At 38.8% G+C, this 10754-nt stretch overlaps 1 protein-coding gene across 1 annotated transcript in view; it reads right to left on the reverse strand.

Moving 5' to 3' along the window:
* CRHR1 (corticotropin releasing hormone receptor 1) overlaps positions 1-4232 on the reverse strand; it is an 82905-nt gene extending 78673 nt beyond the window's left edge. The window contains exon 1 of the mRNA XM_081932100.1: positions 4172-4232. Within this exon, the coding sequence (XP_081788226.1) occupies positions 4172-4195 (24 nt within the window). The 5' untranslated portion in view covers positions 4196-4232. The remainder of the gene's footprint in view (positions 1-4171) is intronic.
* Between the last annotated feature and the right edge of the window lie 6522 nt (positions 4233-10754).

Below are 10754 nucleotides of genomic sequence, written 5' to 3' on the forward strand. Positions count from 1 at the left end.
CCTTTTGACATGTAGGTTTTAAAGCTGTTAATCCTACCCCACTCCCAACAAGGTAAAGATGAGTGAGATAGAGGCTATGATGGTGAATTGTAGGTTAATTTCTGGTGTACCATGCAATGCTTAGGTTTTTTTTAATCATTGTCATTATCACCATCGCTACCATCATCCTACTAATACAAATCAGTTAACCAGATGCATTGGTGGATCACCAAGAATTATGTTTTTCCTTTCAAATGACCACATCATTCCATCTTTGCAATGGACACATAGGATCCGGCTGCTTTCTTTGCCAAGAAATGTTCAAGAGCTTCTGTGGTCACCCTTATGCAATCTTTGAACATGGAATTCTCTAGAAAAAGGAAGTCTTTTGCAGATGATAAAAATAGCTGCCATTATTAATTAGCATATATTAATGCCTGTGTCAATTCAGAAGGAATTCATGTAGGGAAATGCTGCAGACTGTATTTGCACAAAGGATAATTGATGTGTGCGGATTATGCAAAATACATTAATTCAAGTGTGCAAATGGGAAATTGCCATTTGAAATAGTTTTGAAGATGAGAGATGCTGAAGCTTAAATCTGCCTGATTTGGGTATTATTCCCACCACACCTCAGAAGTTCTGGAGCAGACTGCAATTAATCAGTACAGCATTGTGCAAATGCTCAGAAGTCCTCTGGACATGCTCGTAGGTACTTGTTACTTCACAATTCCAGAATCAATCTTTTAAAAGAAAAATGGTGTTAAGATTATCCCTGGCACAAATGAAATCTTGGAACTCACTCCTAATGGTGGGAAGCTACTGCCTAGGGTCTCTTCCCATCATAATAATGCTTGAAAGCTCTCTTCATATCCATGAGGCTTATTATATCCATCCTTCCCTATTATCGTTGGGGGGAAAAACAGTTCCCAATACTGTATCCCAAACCTATTTAAGTATGAGAGTCATTTAGGTTACTATTGGAATCCTGTGACATGGATTCATTCTTCATAGTTGCCTTTCAACCAAAATGCAGCCACAGATCCGGAAGAAAAAATGCAATCGGTCCTGTCCATATTGCTCCATCTTCTAATAGTTACTATAAGGGTGTGGGGAGAGGCCAACAGCATTTCCTCCAAATCCTGAGGTCTCATTTTCAGGGAAGATGAACATTGCAATGGAGGCTAGATCAGAGTGGGAAACACTGAATGAAAACAATAGTTCATTTCACTTGTGGCTCCCAGTCCATATTTAAGGATCACTTCCCTGTGACAAATTTTACCATCCACCAATAAGTTTGTTACCGTGCTTATTTGAATTAACTGAATGAAATGTGTGTGATCAGCCTTTTTATGGAAATATGAATTCTAATCTACAACAAGAGTGAAATCCTATTTTCAAACCACTCAGAACTGTGCTGATATGAATGTCACAAGATATGAGATGTCTTATATTAAACCAGACCAGTGATCATTCTAGCTTAGCAATTTGGTGCCAGCAGATAATTTTTCTTGTGTGCATCAGGTTCTTTGTTCCACTGATTTTTAGAGATTATTTTGATTTAATAAATAAATAAATAGGGAGCCAGCATACTACAAAGGAAAGTATTAGCCTCTGATATCGTATGTACTTATAGCAATGGCTTTGGGGTCACAAAAGTCCAATGGAGACAGTAGAGAGCATCTTGAGTTTCAATAGTCTTGGCCCAAAGTAGGTTGCCCATTCCTCTTTTTTACTTACTGGTAGTAAGTCTTGAATATGCTACAGACTTCTGCATGCAAGGTGAATCTACCCCTATTCTGCTATGTCCCTTCTTTTCTAAAACCTATTGAGGTTTGACTGTATTGTACTTCGGTGCTTGACATTTTAACATACCTTATCGGATGCTGAAGAGAAAAACAAATTTCATAAAATGCACATTGTAGCCAGCAAGATTCATAACCAATCATTCTGCTGATTTCTGTTTTTTTCTTTCCAAAAAGACAACTTACCTGTGTCCAGATATCATAGCATTCTAGATTTCCCCTCTGTGGCTAATTAGGTGAAGGGAAGAATTCAGAACATTACAGTGTTACAGTATGTGTAAGCTGCAATATATGGAAGAGATTAAACTCATGGATTTTTCCTTCAACAATTATCAAACCATATATAATATAACTGGTAATGATGCTCCATGATTATACAGTATATTTTTCTGTTCAAAGTGAAATGCAGAAATCTCCAGTCCTCAATGGGTAGATAATAGGTCCCACTGACCTAAAGGGGTATCTTCATGAGCATAAATGGAACACCCAATAACAAGCAAAAGCCAGCTATGGAATCTTGAAATTGAAGTTTTTATTATAAGCAAATTATCCTGATCCTTTTAGTAATTCAGCTGAATAGAAGTTTGGATGTTGCCAGTCCTGCAGCACTAGCCTTTTAAGTTACAGGGAAGTTACATGCAGCAAGTTCTTGTGTGCAGATTTTTTTCACTCCAAATGCATGTGGACACAGAGAGAAGAAGGGCTAACAAATGAATTCTTGTTCTTCTTTCAAATAATTCTCATTGTGTGAACTATTATCTGGAAGCTCATTAAGGATTTTTCAATGAAAAGGACACGGGAGATGGCAGAATTTGTATACCAAATTAGGTGACTCACTAACATATTTTCTTCCTTTCAAGACTCAACTGTGGGTCAGAGTTCCAGAGCAAGGTTCTCTCAATGTACCATGGCTAATGTAAACTTTCTGCCTATTGTCCTGTCTTGACAGAATCATGTTCCTTTAGAAATATCCCAATTTGCAAGCTGGAATGCTTGAACCTCTGAAATCCCAACCCAACTGGGAAGCACCATTTAAGGAGGAAGGAATTTAAGCATGCATTAGTATCTCTAGCAGTGCCCTTTCTAGCTGGGTATTTAAACAAACTTGTATTATCATACTGCACTCGTTTCTCCATAACTTCTCTAAGCACTTTTTTTTTACAAGATGGCCTAGCTACCTTTAACTTTCCCAAAATAGTTTCTCATTGTTGGGAGAATTATCGCAGGAAATAATAATAGTAAACAAATGCAGCCACCCAATATTGCCCCAAGTGCTGGCACCATCCACCTTATTTGCTCCCTCACTCAAGGCAACATGATCTAAGGAGCTCTTCCCATGACATGGTCTGCCCATGGATAACTCCCACTTGGAGCTGACTTTCAGATTCACAAGAGCCCATATTTAAGTGCAATGCATTCCCTGAAGGTCACATATCTGAAAACCATTCGGAGAAAGGACCCTTTGGGGTTTCTCTGCATCCCTGCTATTATTTTAATGCCCAGTTGGCCCTGGATCTTATGCACCAAGAAAGGGCTTATTGCTGAGCCTCCACAGCGAAAGACAACTTTATCAACAACACACTGGAAGAAGGCAGAGGTTTCTGCCTTGCAGAATACAGCATCCAAAGAGTTGACTGCAGATCCATAGCTTCCTAATAGTTTTAGCCACACTTCTGTATTTAATATCAGAAGCCTCATATATCTAGCCAGGCAGAAAGTCTAATCTCTGCTGGCAATGATTAAGTGTGGAATGGCAGGGAGTAGTTATCCCAGATTAATTTCCCTTAATTCAAGATTTTGTCATGAATACTATTTTGAATTTCCTCCCTTGGCTAACTCTTTCAATCAGAGGCAGTACTTAGCCAAAACTCAGGTATTAAAAGCTGGGCTGGTGTTTTTTTTTTAGGGACTCCCTACGGAAAGGATGAGAGACATAAAGAGAAGGGAGGGAAGGAGAGATGGAACCTGGTTTATAACTATGCACAATTGCTTTGTTTCCTCTCTCTTCACCCCACCCCAAGGAAAAAGACAAGAAGAAAGGCAAAGAGAAGGGTGGACGGCAGGTTACAAAGGCTGTCCGGGGAAGCGGGGGCGGCGTCTCCTTCCATAACTGCCCCGCGGTTTCCCTGCCACCCCTTCTAAGAAGGAGAGGAATCTCTCTCACCTCTGGCATTCCAGGTGAAATCCCCCCTCCGCTTTTCTCTTTTTGCCTCTCACCGGCTTCCCCTTCTGCGCAGCCCCATCCCTGGACCCTAAGGCTGGAAAGTTGACTGAGATGGCATGCCCGAAGCCCAGGCGTGGGTTGTGGGGTGCTCGGGCATCTGTCCCTCACTCTCTCTCTCTCTCTCTGCTCCGGCCGGGTTCTCTGAGCACGATCCGCCTCTTACCTGCAGCATCCCCCGCGGTTCCATGGCTCTGCAGATCCTTTCCCCCCTCGCTTCTTCTCCTCCGTCCGGCCACCGGGAATCTCCCGCAGCATTAGCAGGCTAAACTAGAAGCAAAGAAACGTCGCGGCGGCAGCCTCCGCCCCCACCTGCTTCCACTCGCCGCTTCTTGGGGAGGGTCGATCTAAGGACAGCCTCCGGTCCCCCAATCCACATCCCGCCCTATCTAAAAGCTGATATTGGGCGGCTGCAGTCATTTGAATGGCAGAACATGATTTCTCCCCCCCCCCCCCGCTTCCCCAAGTACAGGCTGATGGTACTAGGAGGAACTGGAGACTCCCCCATTTGACTTTGCTTTCCCAGACTTGGATCTCCTTGGATAAACTCTCTCTTTACCTCCTCCCCCATTCTCTCCTCTCCCCTTCCCCTATTTAAGCTCCGCATGGATTTTCTCTTACTGTGGAAGTGCTGGCTGCAGGGGAAGGGCTGCCTCCTTAACATTCCTTGTCTCCTATGTCTTCTCCACTTTTCATCTGCTGTGGGTGATGGCTAGAGCATGCAGCCCACCTAGAGACCACCGATTTGAGGAAGATAATTTGGTGGATTTGGAGATCTGGAGTTTGCTTTGAGCAGGAGGGATGCCTGCTGTGAGATGGGCCTGAAGGTCTCTGGAGGAGTTAGAATAAGAATGGAAAATCTGGATTCAAATCTAAGGTCATCAGTCACCAACGTGACATCAACTTATATATCTATAAGCAAACCATCAATTTTCACTCTACCTAGCAGATCTTAGATTGGAAAGTAGGATGGACAATCTTTTGGTGAGCTCAAGGGCCACAGTGAGCAGGACAACATTGCAAAGTAGATTGAAGCATTTTTTTTCCCTTGGTGAGAAAGTTCTGTTGTTTGATACTATATTAATGCTATTATAGGACTTATATCCCTTCCTCCAAATGAGGAGAAAAAGTTGTTCCAGTGTTTAGTAATCAAAAGGAGTTTTGCCATTTCAAAAAGGGGACTTAACTCTATCTCTTTAAAAAAATAAATAAGTTTTTTTAAAAAAAATCAGTTTATTTATAATATTTAATAATAATAATAATAATATTTAATGCTTCTAGACCGCCCCCTCTCCCGAAAGGGACTCAGGGCGGTGTACAGTTCATACAAAATATAACAAGATACAATAAAATTAAATATGTACAGTTGACAATTGACATGGAGGAGGTTAAAATGCTGTTAAAAGAACTGTACAAAGCAGATATAAAATAAATTCAAACCCCTAAAAACAAATACAGTGAATTAAAAAACCCCTAAAATAACCAGATATAATACATTTGCCAGGAGGGACAGTTGAATTATGCCAGGCCTGCTAATCGGAACAGGTGGGTCTTCAGTTTTTGCCGGAAGGAGCGGAGGTCAGAAGTGGTTCTAATGTCGGGGGGGGAGGTCATTCCAGAGGGTTGGGCCCATCACAGAGAAGGCCCTACTCCTCGGTGTCGCCCGCTGGCATTGCCTAGTGGACGGCACCAGGAGAAGTCCCTCCCTGTGTGAGCGTATTGGCCGCAGGGATGTATGTGGGAGGATGCGGGAGGATGCGATCCCGCAAGTAACTAGGTCCCGTGCCATGGAGCGCTTTAAAGATGGTAATCAGCACCTTGAAACGCATAAAACGCACCTTGAAACGCATAAAAGATGGTAATCAGCACCTTGAAACGCATAAAACGCATTTATGATTACCTACTCCCAAAACAACTTGGATTTTAAGGGTGTCTAAACAACATTGGATATAAAACTGCACCATTCCCCACTTAATGGCAGAAAGATTGTTAAGCAAAGGGAGGTTCTGCATTTTGAACCTAGTATATTTTTGAGTAATTCTGCATTTGTATCATTTAAATCTCTTGCTCTTTGTGATGCTCTTCAAAAATTAGTAAAAGATGAACCAATCTTTCCCACTCCTCATTTGAACAGTCTTTAGATCTGCATCAACATTAGTATTCTGCATTAGTATTAGTAATCTCTCACCGATTCTGTTTCCCAGATTTTTGAAATGTAATTGTATATCTCACCTTAAGGAACAATTTTAGTCCTGGAAGAACAAAATAGGAATGCAGAGTTTGTGGCTACGTAGAAGTAAAACTAGGGCCATTTCCATGCTACAGAATCTTCATAGCATCATTCAGCCATTGCTGAAGTGATATAAAACCTATCCTCATTCCTTTTAGCACAATGATGACTGATGACTTTAAAAAACACAGGAGAACACATGCAAACACAGGAGAAATTATAACTCCCAGCAACCTTTATTCTTGACCAGGCTGGCAGGGTAACTGGAAGTAGTAGTTCAGCAACATCTGATATGCTACAAGTCAGATAAGAGTAAATGTGCTTCTGTTCTAGTTTCTTATTGGAAAAAAGCAGTCTCTGACCAAGTTTTGACACAACTTCTATAGGGACTTCTCCTTTGACCTAATTTGGTTCCCCAAATATGCTAAGATACCTTAAGACATTAGGACCCCACAAGACTTTAGGAAACATGCTTGCCTCCATAAGGTCCACTACATGTAAAAAACAGGCAAATGTTTATGACCCCATTTACTGTTAAGATGGGTTGCTGGCAAGAAAATAGATATTGGCAGGCTTCATTCATTGATTTTTCTAGTTCTGTACTAAGAGCAAAGATTACTAAGATTAGTAAAGTTCAATTCTTGTGTTCACATAATAGATGAGAGGCAGAGGTAGGTTTGTCCAAATAAATATTATATTTATTTAGCTCACCAACCAACCCTGTGAGGTATCTTAGAGAGAACAACAGGCCCAAATTCCTCCAGCTGATTTTCATGACTGTGGGAGACCTGGACTCACAGTAACCTTGTTTCTATGTCAGCGCTTTAATTATTAGACCAATCTGATTCTCAAATGAAATTAAACAATGGTTTGGAAGAAGAAAAACTATTTGAAAGAAGAAGGAAAGAAAAATAAACCATGTTGTGAACTGACATGATGATCTCGCCTTCAGAAAACAGGCGTTGGATTCCTACAACACAGCTACTACATACTACCCAGGTGCATGTTGGCATGTGTGAATACGGTTTGTGATTATGATTATATAGCAAAATTAACACACATAGGAGATTCACTCGGTATTATGAAGCCATGTACCAGCTAAATTATGTTTAAAACTAATCAGGTTTTGTGACTTAGACAAAGACAGTCCCTGAGTTAAGTATTAGTCTGAACTCAGATTGTAAGTTTGATAAGTCTACCAGGCAATTTTTTGGTTTTAAACAAATGAGTAATCTTGCAGTCTGTGATTTCTGTGCCTTAACTTTAAAAAAAAGGTTAATTTCAAATCTCAGATTTAATCATCCTTGTAATGGATTCCCTTTCACATGCTTCCAATTTATCAACATTAGATTCAACTTGCAGGAATCCAAGCCTAAAAAGGAATCCAGGTGGAGTTGTTACCCTCTTCCATACACAAGACTTAAAGCATGTCCCGCATCATTTCATTTATAATGTAAAAGGAAATAAAATGCCTAGTTGCACTGATTAGCAAATATCTCCCTTCTGTTTCCTCTTCTGCATTCACTCAATCTAAATATTCCCATAAATAGGAAAAGCTCAAAGGCCAAATTTAATTTTCATGGACGCTCTTAGAGTTGATGAGAATGGTGCTTCAATTACATCTCTGGTGTTGGATTCCCCCCCCCCTGCTAATCTACCTAATAAATCCAAATGGCAACAGCATCGCTTTGCCAGATTACGGTATGTGCAGTTTGCCCTCTACTGCACCCACTTCATTTTCTCTGCAGCACTTCTGCCTAGCCAGTAATCTCCTCATTTTCCTTGTGCCATTGTATGCCCTTTCCTTGAACAGTTGTCCTTCTTTGATTTTATCCTATTATTGTCAGTCCAGCTCTCTTGGCTTGAGATTTTTAACCTGTTTTCTAAAGTGTCTCCAATTCCTTCCAAGTTACTATCATTGCAAATATGAGTATTATTGCAGATATGCTGCAGATTCCTGCTACTAAAGAATTTTTGTTTGTCTGTTTGTCTGTTTATCTATTCTCCCTCTCTCCTCCCCCTCTCTCCCCCTACCTACCTACCTACCTACAGCATATGTATATGTATGTATGTGTGTACCATACATGCATACACACACACATACACACACATATGTACACTACATATATGTATGTATGTATGTATATACCTTTATATTCTTTTGAGAGTGAACATCAGAATTTCATTTGCAATGTATGCCAGTGTGTGCACATTAAAAGTGACAATTAACCCTATTTATTAATAATTTTAATTACAATAGTAAAAATTATAAACAAACTAACTAACAGCACTTAGAAGAGAATGGAAAGAAATAATAAAAAGTGCAAAGAAAAGGAAAAAATAAAAATGAAATCTAATTAAAAAAGAAAAAATATAAAGAACATATTTCCTTGATCATAACAAGGATCACACAAAATGTAAACAAATTTAAGAACTCTTCATCCCGTATCTCATTACTTATTTACAAGCAAATCTAAAAAACATCAACTTTTTAACTGTGTAATCAACAAAAGGTCTGTAGTTTCCAGAAATGTTGCAAAATATAACTTCTCGAGCATTGATTATATAAACCAACTTTTTATATGTATATTTTACTTCTAACAGTCTTAATATTTAATTCAATCAAATATTGTTATAGAATTTGATTTCAATTCTTTATCTCACACAAATTCTTCAAATTTTTAACAAACCTATTTTGTGAATCCAATAAGAAAAAAGTTTCCAAGTTATTCTGGTTTATCATTTCTATCTCCCTGTTCATTTTTAAAACTTTAGCCAGTTTTTAATTGTTTTTGCATATCTAGTAAAATACCTTTTCCCAAATCATTCTCTTGGCCTGCCATTTGTAATTCCACATTCTGTACTTTCTCTATTGAATCTTGTCAAATAAAATTTGTTCCAAGTCTGCCATTCCTTCAGTAACATCTTTCAAATATAGTCTTATGCATAGAGGCAGGCATCATGAGTGACAATCTTGATATGGTAGTTACTACAGAAGTTATTCAAAGATCTCCTTTAATATTTCTGATGGTGAAATGTTTTGTAAGTATCAGTAATAACTGACATCAGATTTGCATTTTTTCTTCTGCTTAAAATATTTAATCCCCTCTAGTGTCCAGTTTCTAAAATCATCATTTTTTGTTATGACTTGCAATTGCCATGATAGTCAAAATAAGTCTGTTTCCCATGAAGTGGTTTATTTTTTATAGTTTTAATTCCAAAGTCTTATAGTAAAAATCAATATTCCAAATTTATCTAGACTCTTAATTCATTATAACATTCTTAGATAAAAATATTATTTAGCTTTTTTGCTGTTTATTTAAAATTCTTTAACTTTTTAAGTTTGTAATTAATTTTCTTTTGTTCACAGTTGAAGATAAACTGATCCAACTTTTCAAACTTGCAAAGGTTCTAATAGCTTTAAGATGGCTAATGGGAAATTTCTGAAAGTGATGAGAAACTGAGGTTTGCAAACACAATGTTCTTTAAAAGACTATATTGCAGTTGTGGACAAGATGCTGATCCGATGTCCATGTTCAAACTTGCAGATAACTGAGGTACTGCAGTCTCATTGCAAGGAGCAGTTGTCCAGAACATATGTGGGTAATCCCCTGTGCGCTCCTTATCTGGAGAAATTCCTTGATCTTTGCTGCAGTCACCAGCTTTGCTTTTGCAAAGCCATCTTCAATTTGTCATATCTCCCCTGGAAGCCCCCTCCAAATATATATTTTTCCTAATCAACAGAGTTAGCATGGGTTGCAGTACTTGAAATAGCAGCAGATCTCTTGGACTTGACCAAAGTCAATAAGGGAACAAAAGAAATTAGTGAAATGGCACCATGTGCAATGGTGCTTATTATGACCGTTTCAATCCTTCTTGAAAAATGTGATATAGCCCCATTTTTTATATTTTAGCAAAGAATCAAATTTAAAGGTTGGATTTGAAGGTACTTTTACTCTCCAACTGTTATGTCTGTTTGAAATAGACCTCTTTTTATTCTTATCAGCATATATGGCCCATTTCATCATTAAAGGTTCTTTTTTCAGTCTCTGAAAGTTCTCATGGAAGTAAAGGATTAGTGTGTGGGTGGGTGGGTGTGTTTATACATCTTAAAATTCCATTTGCCAAGATTGAGAAATACTGATCAAGGTAGTATTGCACCATGTTCATAGGTCTTTGAGATGGAGTTTTTCTTTTTCTTTTTTTCTTTTAAATATTTTTTTATTTTTACTACATAAAGAAAGAGCAATAGTTTCAAAGTCTTTGAGATGAAGTTTTTCTTGAAAGCCTAAAAATTTAATCTCTGTCAAACAATGTTTCCTCTAAGCTGTGCGGCTGCGCAGCCGCGCACGTAACAAGAAAACGCCACGTAACAGTTTACAACTGCCGCACAGTGCTTTTTAGTGTCTTAAAATATGACTTAAAATATTCCCCCTCTCTCCCTCCTCTCTCTGCACCGAACTCTCTCCTCCAGCAGGTGAAGTCAAGGCAGACTCTGCCCAGAGACCGATTATGCTGC

Source organism: Natrix helvetica (assembly GCF_964273705.1).
Source record: "Natrix helvetica genome assembly, chromosome: Z".
NCBI classification, from domain to species: Eukaryota; Metazoa; Chordata; class Lepidosauria; order Squamata; family Natricidae; genus Natrix; species Natrix helvetica.